Source organism: Hyalella azteca, unplaced genomic scaffold (genome assembly GCF_000764305.2).
Source record: "Hyalella azteca isolate HAZT.00-mixed unplaced genomic scaffold, Hazt_2.0.2 contig15466, whole genome shotgun sequence".
In the NCBI taxonomy this organism is placed as follows: domain Eukaryota; kingdom Metazoa; phylum Arthropoda; class Malacostraca; order Amphipoda; family Hyalellidae; genus Hyalella; species Hyalella azteca.
In genome coordinates, this window is record NW_025945320.1 from 182251 (window position 1) to 205465 (window position 23215).

General features: G+C 38.9%; 1 protein-coding gene across 1 annotated transcript; it reads right to left on the reverse strand.

The window, feature by feature from the left end:
* Positions 1-2554: 2554 nt before the first annotated feature.
* On the reverse strand, positions 2555-23118 carry LOC108679097 (ankyrin repeat domain-containing protein 29). The gene is made up of 6 exons (XM_018167623.2): positions 22994-23118; positions 18094-18204; positions 9256-9410; positions 8278-8419; positions 7727-7822; positions 2555-7492 (listed from the first exon to the last, which is right to left on the reverse strand). The coding sequence occupies exons 1-6, from the start codon at positions 23003-23005 to the stop codon at positions 6908-6910; spliced, it is 1101 nt and encodes a 366-aa protein (XP_018023112.1). The 5' UTR covers positions 23006-23118; the 3' UTR covers positions 2555-6907.
* Between the last annotated feature and the right edge of the window lie 97 nt (positions 23119-23215).

The window sequence follows — 23215 nt, forward strand, 5'->3', positions numbered from 1 at the left end:
ATGTAGGAGGAGTAGAAGCACGTGGGAAAACAAGTCGAAGCTCCCCAATTTGGAGCGGTTATATACTTCAGGATTTTCACTTCCGAGGCTGGTGATTTGCCATACCCACCGCATCATCCATAAAGCCCTGCGTCGTGCTCCATAAGCAATCGAACATCAGGAAAGTTAACTTGGTCTGCTTCTCATCAAAACATTGCCGAACCCCCATGGCTGAACTAATATAGTTCAACCATGCCGAACCCCCACTGTGAACAAGCACCGAACTCATTTATGCGGTGCATGGCTTCAAACTCACAAACTTTGACAAATATATATGTAATCGCATTTTCCCATGTACGCTTCATGTGGTCCGCCCGAAGTTTAACGAATTAGTTCATCCCTTGCAGTTCATACTTGTCTTATTAACGAAATATTTCGGCGAGTTGACTTAGTGCTGCAACTATTATAAGTTCATGATTAATTTGACGCGAAATTTTCATGGTTTACTTGGAATTAATTTTGCTTGTATTTTGTTTTTCTTGTGTAAAAATTTATAGTAGATAGCAAATATTTCCCATGCCATACAAGCAGAAACTAGGATTTCACAAGACTCTAATAAAACTCTAAGAAATCTGAGTATCTAAGCAATAAATAAGATAGATCCGAGAAAACTTGAGAGTTTCTTGTGTCAGAGCCTAGCTGGCACTTGATATATATTAGGATATTTTAGCGCATTTTTTACGAATTACAGACGAATTTTAAGAAATGAAATTTGTTAATTCTACACATCCATGCGACAATATTTTTTCTCGCTTCGAGTCACCGACATGTGGAACAGCCTCTCTGATAGCATCGTTGACGCTCAGAGTATGATCGCGTTCAAGAACAGACTAGAGTCACTAGACGAAGCTATGCAGGAGCATATGTTCAGTCTTAAAATGCCCAGCAAATTACGGACCAGGCAATAAGACTAGACGAAGCTATGCAGGAGCATATGTTCAGTCTTAAAATGCCTGGCAAATTACGGACCAGGCAATAAGTCCAGCAGCTATCGCAATCAATTGTCAGTTAAAGAAGCCAAGGGTTCCAAAAGCCGGATCCCTTGTGAATCAAGTCACGAAAAATTCAAGAATCGGCAACAGGCCAGCGGCCTATTTCTTCAGTGCCGACACTTCTATTCTAAATTGATTGAAGATCATACATTTGACCGATCTAACTGCAAAGAAAGAATTATTCGTCCCTACCATTTGAAATTTCGAAACTTTAAAGAGTTTTAGCACGATTAAATGCAATCTGAATTGTTCAGAGCTTCAAGTACCAGTTTTAAAAATTGGAATTTCTACTTAATTCTATGACCGCAAAATGGCCGACAACCGTCTATGCTTGTGCGACTCATCTCAACCATCACTTAATTTGGAAGTTGAAATACCAAAACGACCTGAAAAACTGTGAATTTTTTGTTGACATCGGTGAGGTGATTTTTAACACAGCAATATTTAGCTAGTGCAGGTTTGAGAATCGCAATTAGATGCTTAAATTTGACGCCTACCTAGAATCGGCGACAAGCCGAACATTGCATAATCTTCAACGGTAACACCACTATGCTTATATCTTAGTTTCAGGATAATAAAATAGACGTATTCTTTAATGTACCACGGTATAAATTTGAATTAAATCAAACCTATTTACATATCTGAATACTTATGCTTAACTCTGAATAACAACTTACAGAAATTCATTGAAGCGACAGCCGAAAAATTTAGTTTTGACCAAGTCCGCATTCGATTACATTTTATGGCTTGCACTTCAAATGTATTAGCTGACGCACAACGTACCTAGAAATCGAATAATACAAAGGAAATGGTCGTGTTGATTATGATGAATATCACTGAATAGTAAATAGTGTACAGCAAAATTCTCAACAGAAGAAGCTGAGCTATTTGCCTGGAAATTTGGAAATTGTGTTTACGTTAACTCCGGACTTGGTGGAAACTCAACCAATCTTGGGACGAATATGGTTGCGAAGACGGAAACAGGACGAATATTATAGGACAATGCGTAGAAGCTTATGATGTATTGATTAATAATTCATAGCTAGAGAGTATTTTATCGTCCTCTCTATAGGACATGACTTACCAGGCTATTTGAGGGCAGGGGCTTACACAACAATAGAGTATGGCATCGAAGTGCTTTGAATGGACGAATTGAAACTAAGCCCAGCGTCGATAGATATTCACAACCTTAGGACAGGCTGACATGCATAAGGAAGGATAGAGAATGTTCACCTCACAGACACACACAATAAATCGCGTAAAATTATGACGGAACATTTGTCATGAAGAAATTCACATATTCTCGCCCCTGTTCTCGCCCCCACATATTCTCGAACATTAAACATTCTAGATGCGATTAGCATCCGTCATATTCTTATTTAGGAAATTATTGATCATGATCAACTGGGCAGGGTGGCCTGGTGGTTGCAGTGCTGGGGCCTTAATTTCAAAACTCGCTAAGTGAACGTAAGTACTTACGCTCAATTATCTTGTCTATGATTGGTGGATTTTGCTCCAAAAGCCGTCAATGATTGGCTGATGAACGTACGATCTCTTAACTTTTTTTGAATGTATGGGCCCTGGAAAAACAAGTTTGGAACCGAGAGTTGCGGGTTCGATGCTAGCTTCCTGTGACAGTTCAGGTCAAAATCAAAGAGGAGTCCGTGCAGTTTAATTGAGCGACAGACCAACATGGCCTAATCATTGCGGACACCATTATTATTATCATGGAAGTAACTCCGAACTTCATGCATAAACGAAACAAAAAATATCAATTGGCTGAAAACCACGGAGGATTGCAATTTCGAGCCAATCGGAATTTGAATAAAATTTTGCAAGACTATATGACTGTTTTCTCAACGGTAAACAAACAAACACGTACGTCTCAGAGTGACGCGTGACGTGATTCGGCATCAAAAATTGAAGACCGATAGAATAATAGTTTGCTGAAATCAATATGATATGAAATACTCTCGGTCAGTGGTCTCTAAACTGGGGATATATTATCCACAATGCAGAGAATTTATTCGTTTTTACAGATGCGTAATATCTTCTTGAGTTTCGATATTGTGATGTGTACAGTATTAATCTTGGCATTTCTGAAAACACATATGAATGTGGCAAAATAAATTCAGTAACGTGGTGATTTTTGGGAAATCACTGCTCGGGGTCTATACTATCATGATAACCTAACTAAATAATAATGTGATATGTAGCGACAAATAATATTATTCATTATAGAAAAGTTATCTGCAGATCGAGGCAAGTTAGGAAAAAGAATGCAATTCACATGCGCAACATAAATTGTTGAACTTTTGACAACAAATTAGCAGAAAAATCGCAATGCCTTGCCTCAATTAGCCATATTAGGTTAAATTTGGAACGCATAATACTGGATAAATCTAACTTTTTACCAAGACAAGGAAACTTTCAGCTAGCAATGGTAGAATAAGACCTAGACTATAAATGTATACAGAGGACACTTGGTGACTAGCTAGCATTAGCACCTTACTGCTCAAATGTAACTGCACAGCATTATGTTCATTCATCACCTTACGACTCAACTTTATCTGTACTGCTTAACGTCCATCAGAACCTAACAGCTTACAGCTTGATTACATCCAGAACAGCTTATTACGTCCATACAGCTCAACTTATATGCTTGTACCGCATTAAGTTCCTCGAGCACCTTCCCAGTAAAAGTTTTTGTTCCAATTTGGGTCGCCCCAGAAGCAATGGACTCGGCTTAGAGGTAAACCAGGTGCATATCGGCCACCTACTGGTACTGTGTTCGGCTGCTATTTAGCAACCTCTTTCAGAAGTCAATTGTCCGGTAAGCCGAGTCAGCGCAAGTTAACCAAAAAGAGAAGCTGGTAAAGATGCCTCATATGGTGCCTCTGGTCAGACGCTGGTCAGGTTGCCGCATGATGCTAGACGAAGTAATTGCATGAACCATGACCAACTTTCGCTCTATAAATGGCGTCGATAAATGGACACGCGTACGTTTGCTATGTAATACGACGGAAAGTTAACGAAAGGAAAGTTAACTTTAACTTGACATATAGCATATTGCATTTAGCGTCTGATAAACAAACCTATGCTTCTACTGTTGAGGACGCCTATTTTCAACCTGACACTACTGCAGACGCTTCTGTTTGCTGTGTCGTATATTCTTAAATTACGACAGAATAACTCAACAATGTTATTCCGACAATATCCAATGACAACTATAATTGTAATTGGACAATTCATACATCAAAATTCAATTATTATACTCACTTCTGAGCACACAAATTACATCATCGTAAGAAAAAATAAATTGTTGCAAATACTCGAGTAAATTAAGAAATCTATAACTACTTCCATTGCATGAATATGCTATACTTCCACTTCATGAATACCACAGAAGAATAGCGCAAACCAATTATCTTTCACTCAATCTATTGACTACTTTAAATGTGTGCAGAGATACCTAATACACCGCGCTTAAGATCGCTTAATACACCAGAGGATGTCACACAAGAATAAATGTTATGCGAGTTGTTAACTGAAAAATCCCATCAATGCGATGTGAGTGAAAGAATTAAATTTAACAGGAACATGTTGCTCGCGTAACAAAATACTCATGGAAGAATCAGGTTTATGAGAACTTGCAATGCGTGTGCTCACACATGTGAGCCTCATATGTGCATGTGCTTTGATCCGTAAGCCATAATCTACGCGATAATTACCCATGAAATAACGCTCAAGCTCCCACAGGAATGTTTTAAATGTTTACTTGCTTCAAGTGCAAACATCAAAAGGACTTTCAGTCTTACACATTTCAATGCACGCGGGCTACACGTTTCAATGCATGCGTTTCATTCCCATCGAAGCAAAGAACTAGCCGTTGCCTGAGCCTGAGGGCTGACGCCAGCAGAGCGCCAGCATACAGCTAACAGTGGCGCAGAACGTACTGACGAATGATCAATGCTTTTCGAAAGGAAGTGAATTGTTTTGTCTCCTACAATGAGCAACTTTAAAACAATTTAATTGTAATGACCATTGCACTTGTGGACATTGCACTTGTGCATTCAAAATTTATATTTTGAATGCTTGTGGAACTACTTCATAGATTTAGAATTGTCTGGAGATTACTGTTCTACAAGCCCATGAACTGATGATTTCTCCAATAATAGAAATATTTAGCTTTGGGCATGTGTCTGCTTGAGCGGCTATAGATGTAGCTCTTGCAGATAAGCTCTTAATTGGAATTTACAAGCATCCCGACGGCCGAGAACTTCATTATTAAAGATTGCATATGGACGTTCTAGCAGCCGTAGCTGTCGTGTCGGTGTTGAGTATCGCGTACAAGAAATCCGAAGGAGAACGTGTTCAAATTAACGCAATCCAATTTATAAGCAACTTATTTGATTTCCCGTTACTGTCGTATATTTTGGTCCCGCCATATTTTTTGGTTGCCACTCCAGGAATTTATAATGCAGTTGATTGTTTGAAAGCTTGAGAAGATTCGAGCAGAGGTTCTTTCTCACGTTGACGACGCTAGCCCCCCAGCAACATGCAGCTTTGGTAGGCTAGGCCAAGCCAACTCTTGTAATACTCTCTGGAGAATATGAATTTGGTAAGGCGATTCTGACTAGTTGCTGATTGTGATCAGGTAGCCCGCAAACCCAGAACAACTTTAACGCGAGTACAGCAGCTGGGTGGAGGCTGAAGCATACCCTAAATTTTCTTGAGGCAGAGCGTAAAGCGGACATAGAGCCATTAATTTACTCGCTGGGCGAGCTAATGGCATCCATAATTCAAACGCTAACCACCCCCAAAATTTCAATAGGGCAACAGCTCAACTGCAATTGTACAGAATTACTTTCATCCAGCACCTAACATCTCTACTGTAACTGTACAGAATTACGTTCATTCACCCTTTTACGGTTCTACTATACCTGAACACTGCACAGCATTACTTTCGTCCAGCACTTTACAGCTCAACTGTAACTGTTCGTGTACAGAATTATCTTGATCCAGCACCTGACAGCTCAACCATACTGCACAGTATTACGTTCATCCCTGTACAGAGAGCTGAACTATGCCATTATACCAACTTTCGAATAACCATTCATTTAACAGTTTTAACTGTTCAGATTTATTAAATAAAATTCACATTTCATTAGATAAATTGTCCCAGTATATGGACGCTAATAGACCAGCGTCATAATATTTTCGATAAGAATTGCAAAACGACAATCGAAAAAATCTAATTCTCTAGTTGTTTTAAGGTTTGATTTCAAGTTATTTTTCGAAGACTTAATCAATAGATTATTAGCAATGTAGCACAGTCAATCTTACCGGAAGAGGAAGAAGAATCATCTTCCATTTTGTGCAATCGAGGATTAATGACGTCCCCTTCTTACTAAAGAGGTCTTCGCGACATGATATTTCATCCACAAGTCCTTGTGGAATGATCCATCATGAAGAGGTTCTACAGCAAATATCTGATATGAAAGTCTACCTATCTTAGTTAAGGAGGTTTGTTCCAATTGCGAACCAAAAGATGGACAACTAATTTCACGGATATAAAACTGATTGTGTAAAATAACAGCCCAAGATTACACGGCAAGGTGTTTGTGCGCTGACGTCTCAGGCTTTGACAGCCTACCTTGTGGCTTAAGAGATTTCATATTTTTTTCTTCTGTCACTCTCAAATAATGCACAATTGAAGTCTACACCATAATTTCACTTAACTCTTTGATCCATGAGGATCATTTGGTGTGTTATAGTAATAATTGTCTAGAATTTAGTAGGGAGGAGAGGTAATCATAAGAGTTCATTTGTTAAGCATGACTTTCAATGGGATGTCTTGGTAAGGTCAACAAGTGTCATGGAGGTGCGTTGATGACCCTCCTGCCCAGCGACGCTCTCCTGAAGGAGGAGAAAGTCTTGCAGAAGAGAGACTTCATTGACCTAAGATCTGCGTGTGACGTGGCCCTGTGGTGGGGAAGAGGAGGATGTAGAGGAGCTGGGGGTTCACTCACGACGCTTGGGGAAGGCGAGGGAGCCGTGAGGGAATTGTTGCTCGCGGAGAGGGAAGAACATCCAACTTGATTGATCCTCGCTCGAGTCTCACCGTCCATTAGCGCGGTCAGTTCACATGACTGGAAGTTATTGGCGCGTTGTGGAGGAGGACTTGCCTCTACTATCGTCTCCAGAGACCCAGGCTGCGATGACCCGCGGCTTAGAGTCCCGGTGGGGGTACCTCTCGGAGAGAGTGGGGAACGCTTCGGTGAAGGGGGAGGTTGTTGGAGGAGTTTGGCAGCGTTCAAGTGCCCCGCTCTGAGCGCTATGTGAGCTGCTGTGAGGCCTTGGTCGTTTCTCAGTGTAGGGTCGGCGCCGGCTCTGAGCAGCAGTCGGGCTACTTCGATGTGGCCATACAACGCCGCCGCATGGAGCGCAGACTCGCCGTTCTGCCAACCACGAAACGAAACATTGCCTCACTGGGTGTCTGTTACCAACCTTACTTTGATTCCTGTTATCTCATTTTGTATTCGATTTACGTTGATTATTTGAATGATTGATTGATTATTCGTTGATTACGTTGATTTCGTTGTTTATTTCGATTGTCATCTTACGTGAATAATTCATTTATGTGATCTGGGCACACGAAGAAACCATTTATCCTCACCGAAACAAAGACCTACCTTCAGAAGGCCCAGTTTGGGCCGGTGCAGCAGCAGCGCCTTCACGACGTCCACGTGGCCTTTGTGCGCAGCCTTGAACAGCGCTGTCGCTCCGTCCTATAAATGATTAAAATAAGCCAAACATATAAACGTTTTAAAGCCTGTTAAAATACTTGTACACGCTATGCAGTTTCATATAAATAACATATTATGATCTAATAGTACTGACAGAAAGTTGTTTCCATATATTAAAAATTTTAAAAATTTCCCATCTCCAGTAACTTTATTCTCCTGAGTAAAGCTCGCAACAACCTATATTTTTATTTTCGAGTCTAATGCTCATACAGCAATACTTGAGGACAGTTCAAAGAAACAAGAACCCGCTTCACTTACTGCGAAGAAATTTTGTCTTCAATTTCAAAACCAACAACTCGACCATGTCTTTGAACGAAGAGTATCAGGTCGAATTTTACCATATATCACATCGTAATAAAAAAGTTAGAAACAAAGAAAACGGGATTAAATTTACCACATATTCGTTTTAAACTTTTTGGAGACCAGCGAAGTTATACCTTTCTTGGTGTGTCCGGCTGGGCACCGTGGCCCAGCAGCTCTCTCACCACCTGGGCATGGCCCATCTGGGCGGCGATCCAGAGCGACGTCGCCCCATCTGCCCGTCGCGCGTCAATACGAGCCCCGCCCCTCAGTAACGATCTGGAGACAACATTTTATTGTTAGGTACAGCATGTAAAGTTTTTCAACGAGAAATATTTCCTCTCAGTAAATGAAATGAATTTATAAAGAAAAGTATTTATATATTTATTTATAAGTAAAGGAAATGAACTTATTTCCTCTCAGTATATAAAATGAAATTTGTTCCATTTTTCACTTATGTAGCTTGCCAACCCAGTGAAGCCATAAACTTTTTTCGATCAGAAATCATTTGATAAAAATTGTTTGGTTTAAAGGCGCAGTTAAATATTTTTCTGCGAAATAGTGACTCAGAAACATAAAAACCCGTAGTGAGCCTTTTCCATTACACGCCGATTTAGCCCTTAAATAAATAGTCCTTAACTCAGTAATGGCAGGGAAGTTTGTTTTAATCTTTATTAGTTTCCATCTCGAACCTCCTAGAAAGAGACTCGATCTCTGCAAGCATTTTAGCATTTTTGGTAGCTTTTAGACTTAACTCCGAGAACCTAACCTAAAATAACCGCTTGCTCGCCCATCTCTGAAACAATCAATAAAAGCACAAGAGTTCTCTCCAAAAGAATGAAAAAGATTGAAAGAAGTTATTTTCCAACGACAAATATTGTACTTCTAACCTTAAATTTCCCACGAAATGTTGAAGGAAAGTCAAATCATGAGTTAGTCGAATTATTATACATATGTCCAGCAATAAACTAAAACAGGAGTTACTGAACTAAGCCTAAACTAAAAGAGGAGTTACTGAACTAAGCCTGAACTAAAAGAGGAGTTACTGAACTAAGCCTAAACTAAAACAGGAGTTACTGAACTAAGCCTGAACTAAAACAAGAGCTACAGGCCACCTGACGACGGCCGTGTGACCGTTCTGCGCGGCGACGAAGAGCGCCGTGGCGCGGTCTCGCATCGCCGTGTTCGGGTCTGCGCCGCGCGCCAGCAGCAGCTCCACGACGTCCGAGTGACCGCACTGCGACGACACGATCAGCGCCGTCCCGCCGTCCTGTCGGGCACACGCTGATTTATATAGGCAAACAGGGTATACCTAAACGGCATGCAGTCTTGAGTAAAACAGGCAAACTGCGTTCAATAAAACGGTATTAAATCGGCATGATTCCTTAACTAAAACACTCAGGCTGCGTACAATAAAACGGCATGATTTCTTGACTAAAATAGTCAGGCTGCGTACAATAAAACGGCATGAAAGAGATATGCAGCCCTGACTAAAACAGGCAAACAACGTAAAACAAAACGGCATCAAAACGGTATGCAGTCCTCGTTAACACAGGCAAACGGCGTAAAATGAAACGGCATTAAAGTGGTATGCAGTCATGACTAAAACAGACCGACTGCTAAACTGAAACTGACAAACAATCGAAAATAAAGCAGCCAAACTTTCTGAACCAAAACAGATAAATGATCTAAATTAAAACAGGGAAACTATCTAAACAAAAACAGATAAATAATCTAAATTAAAACAAGCAGACCATGTAAACTGAAAAAGGCACACAACTTAGACGACAAGAGGTACACAGTTAATGAAATATAAGAGAATCAACCGCCCTGAACTGCAAGAAACATGGAAATATCTTAAAATAAAATGGACGAACATAGAGCATGCAAACAGTCAATCAAAAAAAAAACAAAGCCTTAAACTGTATGAAACTGGACAACCGCTTAAAATGAAACAGACTCACGTAAACTGAAATGGGCAAATTAATTAACGATATCGATTCTTTTATGAGAGCACTCGTAGTGTGAACTTCTGAATGTTTTTCTGCAGAGCCTACAAATAGTAAATTGCTAAAAATTCGCAGAGAAATTATTTAGCTCCTCATTAATTTCGCTGGTTCATAATACATAGTTCGACGCCGAGTTAATATGTCTCTTCATTTTACGTGCATCAGAACCATGTTTGAAATAATACATGTATAACACGTGGACTCCGATTACTTCATCATGAATACTATTATTTAATTATTTGTACTAGTATGAAAAACACAAATTGATAAATTATATTGATTTTTCATTGGTCTAAAGCATTCTGCTATACCAGATAATATATATGAATAATTTGAATAGTGTGTTAATAAATCCGAACTAGTGCGGTAAAATCTATTTAAAAAGAAGAGTCGAAATAATTGAAATAGGAAAAAGGACATGTGTGTAGTCCAGGGTTCCTAGCCGTCTTTTTTCGGAAAATTTCCGCGATTTAGTTGGCCGGCTAAAATTCAATTGCGTTGGCCGGCTAAAATTTATGATAGGGGTACTTCTTAATTAAATTGTAAAAACTGCAGAAAAATGGAATTTTCACGCCGTAGCCTACAAATATATTAGTATATATTGAGTTATAGGCCTTTTTTTGTTCGCGGACTTGGCCGTTTTTTAGGCCATGTGGCAACCTTGAATTATTTACTACCACGTCCTGAAGAAATACACTTTGTGTTACGCATATGTTTTACTTCGGAGTCAACGTGTCAAGTTTAACCATGCAGCAAATGAAAAAGTAATTTTTTTAATATTCGAAAGTAAAATGAGAAATTCATTGTACATCTGTAACATTGGATACACTGGATTCTTCAGAAGTGTTATCTTAAAAAAGTACTTTTTAAGCGCATGTTTATTTTATACTGACATAGTGAGCAGCCAACCTACATTTCCCCACAGTTAATAATTGTTCACAATTTAGAGTATGCAGTAAGCCCTGAAAGTAAAAATCGTAATACCGCAACGTGAAATACTTCTTCATATTTCTTGTATAAAGTAATTAATCGAAAAACTATTCGATACAGAATGTTTTTTTAATTAAAATCGCTGCCCAAGCAAAATATCTTGGCATTACAGACTCAATGTGTTTTCACCAAGTGAAATCAACAGAAAAGTTTATCATCAAACAATCAACTCTAACTAAAGCAACTTCAGTGGCAAAGTCTACAGGCGCTTGGGTCTCACGCTCGCAATGCACCTCGGATCATCATGCGCTCAAAAATAACGCAACTTTTTCCTGACTCCGCAAAATTTACGTCCGGTCGAGTCCTGCTTTATAAGAATGCTGATGAATATTATTTAAACGCGTTTCGCTGGTGTCTCCATATTCATTCTCGAGTTATTACACATTTCTTATCATCCCGGCGCATCATATAGTAATAAGTCACGATAAACTTTTTTTAATACCAATTTTGCAGAGCTCCAACATTAAAAGGCGATACTAAAGACGGAACGCAGTCTTGTTTATCTGCTGAGTCAGGTAGGCAGCCATGATTATTCTCAGTGTGGACCTGATTGTGTTTACTGTTTACGGAATACAGTTAAAGAGCGCACGGCTGTATTGAGCCAAAGCTCTGAGTGAAAGTCGTGTGACCACGACACGACCAGATATCAGGTTACCCCTACTTCGAAATTCGTGTTGACGCAATTGAAGTTTTTTTCAGCGAGAGTTAAATATAATCTCCATATGAAAACTTCTAAATTGATAACTATTTGAAGACAAGTCAATATCAACCATGAAATCCCAGCATCTATTCGCATCGTGTCGCGGCTTGCGTTTGATGCTGCGTTGTCATGTCTCTGACAACCATCAATCTTCTGCCGATCGCTCCATACACGATATGTCGCCCCCGTGTTAATCTCACGAGCGTCATTGATAATAAAGATTGCATGTGACACCGATATTGTCACTCTTTCCGCATACTTCATACCATGGATACAGCGAAATCATCGTGATTAATTATAATTACTCGCTGATTTTGTATAATATTACTTTTAACAAGTTTTCCTTTACATTTATAAATTAGATTTTTTATTGTATCAAATACTCACGCCTCCGTGAAGCATACCTTGTCTTCCCATGAAACAAGTCACGTGAATACATCTCGCCGTGAGAGCATGAATGAGAAAAAAATATGAGATACATAGGCAGAAAAATAGGCACCAAACGTTTAAATTAAACCTCTCTTTAAATATACACTTGACAGACTGTCTAGGAAATGTCACTGCGTTTGTGTCTAGCAGGCTTATTCAAAAAATAAGAAAAAAGATATCTTTACGTAGGTAAAGCTTCAGGGGCGAAACGGCATTGAAAAAACCCGCGTGTTCTGAGTTGTTCTTCACAGGAAGAGCATCGTATTTTTTCGTGCGTTGCTTCATCTCATCTGAGTTCATAATCCTGAGTTGGGACGTTGAGCCATATATTCTCATTAGAGAGGCAGGATACGACGCCTACTCTCCCATACAAGTGATTCTCTGTAGGAAAAGTCTTTGTATATGGCATGGCGAGCGAAAACTCGTCTTTCTTTGACGTCATTTGCATACGAAAACTTTTCCAAAAAATTATAATTTTTTTTAACTTGAGTTAAGAATGCGTCCCAGCATTAAAACTTTCTCATTGTGTGAATTTTGACTCCAATGATTTAAGCAATATCGTATACAAAATATCTTAAAGTGTAGAATTATCATATTGCACGGAATTAATGATTTAATTCCGTGCTAAAATTATTAACCAGTGCCATTTCTTCCATTTCTTCGAGAGTAATATGGGAGTGCCAGCATCGGCCTCATCTTTTCATCAACCTTCGCGTGATTACGACTGGTTTTATTGATACAGAGGACCAAAACTACGACTGGTTTTATAGATACAGAGGACCAAAACTACGACTGGTTTTATTGATACAGAGGACCAAAACTACGACTGGTTTTATAGATACAGAGGACCAAAACTACGACTGGTTTTATTGATATAGGGGACCAAAACTACGACTCGTTTTATTGATATAGGGGACCAAAACTACGACTCGTTTTATTGATATAGGGGACCAAAACTACGACTNCATCTTGCATCAGCTGGCCCAAATGAGGGCAAATAGACGGAACACGTCCAACGTTACATCCGACGACGACTCGGAGACGGAGGACGACGAAGGCGGCGCATCAGCGTGACCTTGGACTACGACGTCCTAAACTCATCATAAGGTCATAAGGTTAAGGTAAGGTGTCCGTGGGTTTGACCATGCATAGAAGGGTCTGCTCACATCACGCTTTCGTTGCGTCGCCTGCGCAATAGATTCCCGCATGTAATTGTAAACTGATTAATGTGCACTGTGAACTGATTAAATGAAGCAGAATCATACGCAGTAGACAAATTTGTCTGCAAATAAAAAACAACAATTTAAGGCATAAACCGAGTCTATTACGACATATACTAACAAAATTATTTTTATAATAAAATATTTAACTACAATAATCAGTTGAAAGTAAAGCATTTTTCGTTCGGTATTTAGTGAAATTTATTAAAGACTTTAGAAACGAGGTCCAAGACTCTACGTAGTCAACGCCAGAATATATAAAAACTTCAGAAGATATCAAAACAAAAGATATGCAGCAAAATTATGCATGCTGCGCATGCATGGCCAAGGCTTGATAAGCATTCAGGACAGGCCGTGTGTCGCGCATCCTTCGAGGGCTGCTATGGCAGGCGTGACAGGAGTTCGTATTTTGCAGCTCAAAAATTACGATGTGACGGTTTCTATAAATAACTACGGCGCAAAGTTTGTTACGTGACGGGATTATCTACTTCGAAACTATGATTAATACAGGGGTTGGGTCATTGATTCTTACAAATTGTGAATAATTTGCAAAAGAATTTAGCCTTTTTTTCATATAAACCCCTATTATGCCCTCTTTCAATTGGACCCCAGTTTAACCCTCTCTCTAACGTACACTCGGCCTGAGGTCGCAAATAAGGAAAACGATGATTCTTCATAGAAAATCACATTTTCCCACTGCTCGAGGAATAAAGTCTGAAGGTTTTTACACCATTCTAAACGCTTTGAAGCATTTTTATTTGAGACCAGAGTTTTTCTAATTGCAGCGCTTCTACAGAATTCAGATTTTTGCAGCTCCCGAAGAAAAGTTTTTATGGAAACTGGGTTCTGTAGGTGTCCATTGAGGTCTGCTGTAATTTTTACAGCCGTGATCCTCCAATTTTTCCAAACAATTTGATTTAGAGACCAACTGCCTCGCTCAGACAACTACGACTTTCAGAAAACCTGTGCTTTGCTGAGGACGTTTTTCGTTCTATTTCAAAAGCAGTCATTACTTTTGAGAGATTACCTCTAGAAACGTCAAGCATTCGGGAAGTTTCTGTCGCACTAGCACTTGCCATACGGGCATCAACAATTTGACCTCATTTGAAATCTGGAGAGGTTAGGCATTTTTATAAGGTTATGGTATCAATTTTTTTTTAAATTGCGGCAAACGCTTATAATATCATTTAGCTACAACAATAAACGCAAAACATTAAAATATTTCAAGTTTTTATTGTTTATAACGTGTTCAAAAAGTATGATCTCAAATGTTAGGCGTTTCCTTTATCTTGTCCAACCCCCTGTACTTCTGAACACTTTATTCAAATGCATATTCACTAGAACTGTTGTTTAGCAGCACGTAACAGCAAGATTCGTTGCGTGCGAGCTCAAGTTCGCACACTTATTCATAAAATAAAGAAGAATCAACCACACATCTTAAGAAAACCTAGCCTCGAGTAAAGCGCAGTGTGCCGACGAACAAGGCGAAGTGTGCCAACGAACAAGGCGCAGTGTGCCGAGGAGCAAGGCGCAGTGTGCCGAGGAGCAAGCCGCAGTGTGCCGACGCAATAGCATGACACATTGCCAACCCAGCCGCGTTACAAGCAATGACAGTCCGCTCTGAGTCAGACGCTGCAGTGGCAGCTTGTTTAAAGCAATGCAAGAAGACAGCTCGTTTTGACCAAGTATTAATAAAAATGGTACGGTATGTTAAGGCGAGCCACACAGAACAAGAAATAAAGCGATGGAGTTAAGACCATTGGTCTTGAACGAGACAATAAGTGACGAACTATACGTATATAAAACGATAGACTTTCACAGTAACAAGTGTGAGTAATTACGATTGACTCACACAATCGGACAAATAAATAAAGAATGGTCAGCTGATATTTATTCAGATTGATTTAACGTGCAACTGGCGTTGATCGGGCCAGTTGTATGAGAAGCCGAATTTGTAAATTCATATGCTGTAGTATAAAAACCTTTGAAGAACGGGCGGTTCAATGAAGGTATATTGAATGCCGAATTTCAAGTTCCTTAATGGTGTTGCCCAGACGAGTCCCAGATACTGAAATGAAAATTACACTACTTACTAAACAATTAATTGATCAGAAACTAGCTATGTAGCAAGCAATTCCAATTATGAATCAAACAATAATCAACAAATAACTAAGTTGACGAGCCTAAGATTTTGGTGCATCTTAGTGCTTAATGCAGTTTGAATGAGGCAAATTATAAATATAGATGAAATCAGTTAAAGGGAGGTACTCCAGACGGAAAAATAGAAAAGGACAGTTTGAGATTTTGACGTTGGAAAATTGAAGATAAAGATGATGAATCGTGGTCACAGCAAAGGACACTAGCTAGTTCCTCTGCCAATATCAGGGACCACGTAGCTAATTCGAATTTTGAGATATTAATAATTGAATTGAATATTGATTTGTCTAGAGTACCATAGAAAAAAAATTGTACATAGAGCGTAAATAATTAATATGAAAAAAAGGAACATTTACACCAACAAAAAGATAGTGAAACAGTAACCAGGAAGACATTTAGAATAGCAGTAGCTCCTGTTGCAGTGCTGGCTGAAGTGAATATTGACCAAAATTGAATAATTGAGAACTTGCTGCGTTAGAGATAAGGCACGTTACGAGATCGGACGTCTGAACGGTATGAATGCTTAGATAAGAGTCCTTAACCTAGCGGATACTGCTACCTACTTAAACTACGTAACTAAACTGAATACAACAAAACTGTGAATGCAACATGAACAGAAAACGACACATAGCCAACAAATTTTCAAACAACTACAAAAATTATTAATGGTGGGACAAATTTCCCACATAAGTTACACAGCTACACAGCGGTAGATCGTCACAGCAATACGTTACACAGCTACACAGCGGTAGATCGCCACAGTTATACGTTAAACAGCTACACAGCGGTATATCGTCACAGTTATACATTACACAGCTACACAGCGGTAGATCTTCACAGTTTCACGTTACACAGCTACACAGCGGTAGATCGTCACAGTTATACATTACACAGCGGTAGATCGTCACAGTAATACATTACACAGCTACACAGCAGTAGATCGTCACAGTTATACGTTACACAGCTACACAGCGGTAGATCGTTTCGATCAATCCCAGCTTCACGACGCAGCGCCAGTCGTCCAGCGCAAGCTATCGCCCACAGAGCAGTCGTAAAGTGCTCACAAATCACACATTTTTATCTCGTCAGGAGCCCGTACATTGAATCTTATTGCAGGCAGTCACTGGAGGGTAAACTTATCTGCTGGCTTGAGGTCGTATATATGGACCGGCATGATGGCCGCTGACCCGTGAGAGGGAAACCAATGCATTATTTATGGCGCGACTTGGTCGCTGCTCGTCTTTTGGAGGCAGGTTATTGAGAGGTTCTCTATCAGCAAGATGGATAATCTAGCAAAAGATATTCACTGTGACAATCTGAGATGTTTACGTAACACATATTGTATGTTTTACGACGTACAATGAATTAGATTCAAGATATATATAAAAAATCAGAGTTCACTTTTGAACGTAATGCCCAAATTCAAGCGGTTCGATCTTTAACAACTTTTTTGAAGTATATCTAAAGCACTGAAACTTCTAAAGATTAAAAAGCACTTAAATTTCTAAAGATTAAATCTATTCGACTAATTTTCATTTCATATGAAGTAAATTGGAAGAAGTTCTGCTATTTGTAGTCCAATGGTTCGATTTAAATATCTGAATGGGAAGCTAGCTGAAATTTTTAATGATTCCTGTTACTGACGACTGCAAAATTTATTCACGGCCGACGCGGCCGTTGCGGTGATGTTTTCCGTACATAAATTTCGCGAATTATTGCTGGTAGTTTATATGTATTAGAGCTTCGTACAGGATTCGTAGTTGAATTAATGAGTCCAAGCTACGCGAAGTAGTTACTATTTAAAACCTTGGCCACTTGGTTAAGATGAGGCGCGTCACTTTCTTGAGTATTGGCGTATATATATAAAACCTTACGAAACAGCCAGCGACGTGTTACAACTTTACGACGTCCGTGGTATACGGCAGACCGTGACGGGTGGCGGCCGGGTAGCTCCCAAGAACCTTTTTCTAGCTGGTAGTTTGCCGCCATCAAAGTAGAGCCCATACCGTGGTTGATAAACAACCCTCGGCATTCCTGCGGCGCCGTCCGATGTAAACAAACTCGCCCTCGCGGTCTCGAACTCTCACGTCCTACACACACTACAGCGCATGCGATCACATTCCTAGCCTTCTCAACACGCGCTCCATTGTCCTCAAGGAAGTTCACGACTAAAGTAATTAACTAACTTATATTAATTGATTTATTATTGATTGATTGATCAAGTAATGTGCGGATTTGTCCTCAAACTACGTTTTATAGAAAATAAGTAATGCGCTGACAAGTGAAGTGAGCGTCGCTAGCACAGCACCCGCGGGGGAAATGACCTCGTCTCACCCTAATGACCTCGTCTCACCCTAATAACCTCGTCTCACCCTATTGACCTCGTCTCACCCTAATGACCTCGTCTCACCCTAATGACCTCGTCTCACCCTAATGACCTCGTCTCACCCTGTCCGTACAATCGACATGCACACGTCCCGAGTCGAGCACTCGTCTCATCTCGACCACGTCGCCCCGCGAGGCCGCCGCGTGTAGCCGCTGGTCCCAGCGGTTGATGATCTGAAAAATTAGACGAGATCTCCGATAGCATTTGTTCAGAGGAAAATGTCAGCATTTATTTACAGAATTGTGAAGATAAATAGTGAATAAGATTAAGTGACATGTGCATTGAGATGAAAATAATTAGATTATGGATGATACATGCAGGAAATAATTTAGGAGTTTTAACGTGCAGTCAAATGGATAGTCAAGGAAGCAAATATAGTCACGGTTTACAATCCAAATTGCATGTCTTTTGACCAATTTTAAATCATAAATAAGTCAGAGATGAATTCCGTGACTTTGCCTCCAAATAATGCAACTGACAATGGATTATCTTACAGTCTGAGTAGAACAATTAACTGTATAGCGTGCAAAATGCAAATATAATAGCAATGAATTATGTTGCATTCTCAGTGGAGCAACTGTATCGTGCTAAATGCAAGTAAAATGGAAATACATTTTATTACAGTCTCATGAACAGAAGCAGTCTCGCGTAATGTGCAAGTGCAATGGAAATAAATTATCTTACAATCTCATGTAAAGTAAATGTAACGCGTATAATGAAAGTTAAATCGCAAGGTATACCGGCTTGTGGGAACACATGGTTCCTGAGAAAAAAACTGAATGAAAACATCACGAATTTTCAAAAATTAACAAAATTTCAGCCAAAACATCTCTCCATGATTTGAACCTCACCTTAAGAGTTTATATGATAACGAATACATTAATTGAAAAACTTTTATTCGTTTACGTGCGTGCATAGAGGAGAATTAAAAGTCGAGGAGCAAAATTCCATATTCAAGCGCTGGGAAATATTCAAATAAAGCAAGTTAGGCTCGCGCCCGCAGCTCAAGATGTTGTTTGCACGAGGAAGACAACGTCGCGGAGTGGAACATTTCTCGCAACAAGACAGTGTCTCGGAAAGGAAAATTTTCATGAATTTCTTTCTGGCAAGAAACTTTAACAGCTCCTAGACAATGAAGAACAGTCTTTCGGGCATCTAATAATTAAAATTATGTTTATTTGATTTATGCAACCATTATTTTGGAAATTAAATTACTATAGAATTACGTTTTATTGGTGCACTTTATTGTTGTACTAAAATTTACATATACTTCCTAATTGCTTTTCTAGATTTTCGAAGCCTACATTTTTGTTAGTTTGGATGTGTGCTCCATATTATGTGCAGTTCTCTGCTGGTATTGGAATGATATTTTACCTGAACATTCCATGTACACATTAGACGAATTATTCACACTACAATAACATTATAAAGTTCAGTTATAATTGTGGAAGTGATCTGAATACCTGTGTAGACAAAAGCCAACAAAATAACTTTTGTTCGTCCAAATACAAGCGCTGCTTCCAGCATTTTGCTTTTGAAACGGAATATAAATCAGCGAACTAATAAGGGGTTCTGGGCGAATTAATTATTCAGTGAAATCTAATCAAAACGCAAGAAAACCCATCCTGAACTGATGGTGCAATATGGTGGAGTGAGTGGTGCAACGTACAATGGCGCAAAGAAAATTCTCTTCATAACCCCACCTTAAATCCTGCTCACACATTTTTTTTTACGACACTAGGACTTCAAATGATAATGTTTTTAGTTTGTAAATGGATGACTCTGACACAGAGCAATAGAGGAAAGGCACTAACGTGAGACAGAAATATCTGCAAATGTATCAGGAAACTTCCATCATTGCTGATAAAAGATAGAAATGTATCATTGAAACGATCATTTATTAAAATTATTTAAGATATTTTGTCGCTTTATGATGACCTTCCATTTTAAAGCATTGCCAGGTTAGATGTTGTAGGCAACAATGCGTGTAGCTTCCATCACAATGCAATTTTTTTGCAAGGCTACGTATGCAGTTTTTTCAATAAAAGATTAGCGAAATTTTTTGCAGTTCGATCTCTGGCAATGCAATTGCTAGGAATTCTAGTTCTAAACATCGGTGATTGAATCGTCAAGGGGAATTCCTAAGTGAATAATTGCATAGTAATTTAAAATGAAAAATCCGGTGAAAATTTGACAGAAAAGTTTAATCGTAAATGGGCATTCCTAAGTGAATAATTGCATAGTAATCCAAAATAAAAAATCCGGCGAAAAATTGACAGCAAAATTGAATCGTCAAGAGGAAGTCCTAAGTGAATAACTGCATAGTAATTTAAAGTGAAAAATCAGGCGAAAAAATTGACAGGAAAATTTAATCGTTAAGGGGAATTCCTAAGCGAATAATTGCATAGTAATCCAAAATAAAAATCTGACGAAAAATTGCTAGGAAAATACGACAACATTTTTACAAAATATCTTTGCGACTTGAAGTTAAAGGCATAGAATAATTTTTAATTCATCACATATTTTGAGATAGTTAACGAGTCTGGTATCCGGAATCAATTTCAAAGTAAGTGTTTTGAAGTGAATCCAATATTCGACGAGCATCTATAGCAGCAACACAAGCATTTACGTGTAATGTTCTTTATATAATAACGTAAAAGTCGTGACCATTCTCAAAATTTACTTTTACAGACAAATTTAAGCTTTTACAGTTTATGAATAGGACACTTTTTCATGATCAGCGTCTTTTTGAAAGTTTTTTTGCTCCTCTTGTTCCTCATTTCCATGATACCAGAGGCGTTCGTCTCAACCTTCCACCGGTCCGTTTAGAAATAGAGAAAAATGGTGCTGTTTTTAATTGTGTAAAATATTTTAATGAACTGCCTGATGACTTCAGAATGAACTGTTCCAAATCCATTTTAAAGACAAAATTTCGTGATCATATTCTTGCTCAATATTAATTTAACGTTGTTTATCTTATAGTTTTTCTTTTCTTGTGACAATTTACTTATGTACTTTACTGCCTTTACTTTAGAATGTAATATTTGTATTTTTATTTTTTTATTTTTTTTTTTCATTTTTTTTACTTGTTGCCACTATTATGTTCATACTCGTCACCTATTACGCCTGCAAAGCTTTTTTATAGCTTGTATAGGCCTTTCACCTGGAAGCATTTATATATTTCTAAATAGCATGTTTATTTTTCTCTTTCTATTGAGTCGTGCTGTGTTGCTTCTGTGTGTGAAACAATAAAGAATAAAGAAAAAAAGATAAATTAATTTGTATTGTCTAAATACTGACATATTATCTACCCGTAGCACTGATACGCCCTTCTTCCTGAGCCTAAATGGGTCAGGAGGATGCACACAAGGCAATATGTGCGTCGCTATTAGGACAAGGGTGCGTCGCTATTAGGACAAAGGATATTTGGACAAAGGTGCGTCGCTATTAGGACAAAGGTGCGTCGATATTTGGACAAAGGTGCGTCACTATTTGCACAAAGATGCGTCACTATTAGGACAAAGGTGCGTCACTATTTGGACAAAGGTGCGTCACTATTAGGACAAAGGTGCGTCGCTCTCTCACTCATATTTCCCTGAGTGTACAGGGGTGAGTCAGGGGTGTTGGGAGGGGTGGGTCAGGGGTGTTGGGAGGGGTGGGTCAGGGGTGTGGGGAGAAGGTGGGTAACCCCCACCCCCCCCCCCCCCCCCACACACGGATGTATTACATTCAGCTCACGCGCGGTGCGCAACCTCGGTCAGCCTCGCCTGGCCGTATCGTAAAGACGCACAGGGGCAGCCCTCAACGAGCTCAAACTGCGTAAACTATGAGCGAACTCACAATGTGAACGCACTCAAATAAATGAATGCGTCATGTTGTCCTAGTAATGACTCATTTTCTGCAAGTAGCACTGATACACCCTTATGCCGGGTCAATTCAAGAATCGGCAAGAGGCCATAGGCCTGTTTCTTCAGTGCCGACACTTCTATTCTATTCTATTCTAAGATGATTCAGACAAAGTCAAAAGTGTATTTTTTTTTGGAAAAGTATCACTCATTTGTCTAAGTACCGATTGAGGAGGAGGGTATCTAGAAATGTAATGTTGTTGATACAAATTTTATTTCTTTATAAATAAAGTTATGATAAAGCATAATGGCCGGAAGATTTCAGTCAAAACTTTTAATTTCATGCATCTACCGTGAATTTAAAATGTTAACATTCACTCAGACAGTAGTAGCAGTATGAGGGTATTTTTTCCGGAGATGTAAAAATACGTGCAATTTTTAAGCATTTATGGTGCATAAGTGCAGTAATATTTTCATCTGTAGCGGCGTTGCGGCATATGAGGAAATGTTCGTTCCTACAGAATTTCGAAAATATTGATAAGAATCAGAATAATGAGATCAGTGCTCTTAAAATTAACAATAAAAGAAGGGGCTGTTGAGTATCATTTCAAACTAAAATCAAATTGATTTATAAATACTAAACTTTTCAAAATGATGAACCAATCAAATCTGTAGCGGCGTTGCGGCATATGAGGAAATGTTCGTTCCTACAGAATTTCGAAAATATTGATAAGAATCAGGATAATGAGATCAGTGCTCTTAAAATTAACAATAAAAGAAGGGGCTGTTAAGTAATATTTCAAAATAAAATCAACTTAATTTATATATACAAAACTTCTCAAAATGATGTAAAAAATTCTTTAACTCTCACTACTTGAAAATTTGGAAGAAAATGAAATAATAAAATCTTGTATTATCTCAATCAAACCATTTTTTCAGCCTTATATGTGAATGAAGTACAAAATGCTAATAGGCGTGGTTAGAACGGGCGTCAGGCACCATGTTCATTTTCATCTACATTCACTTTAAATTAATGTCTAATTGAAGGCAAGAAAAACAAGACAAACTCTCGTGCAGAAAAATACGTGATCAACTCGTATCAACATATTATTCTTACCCGGCTAGACATCTTGAATATAAACGCCTAGCTTTTCAATAAATTCACGACGTAAAAGAACAAACTACATGGTTGTTCTATTTTGTAGTTTTATTTGTTGTGAGTTTGACTGACACTCCCACATCGTCCACAAACCAAGCACGACTGGAACGCATCTGCTGGCACTGAGCACCAACAACAATGTAGCAGACGATTTCGCTCCCTCCTCAAAAACTTCTAACA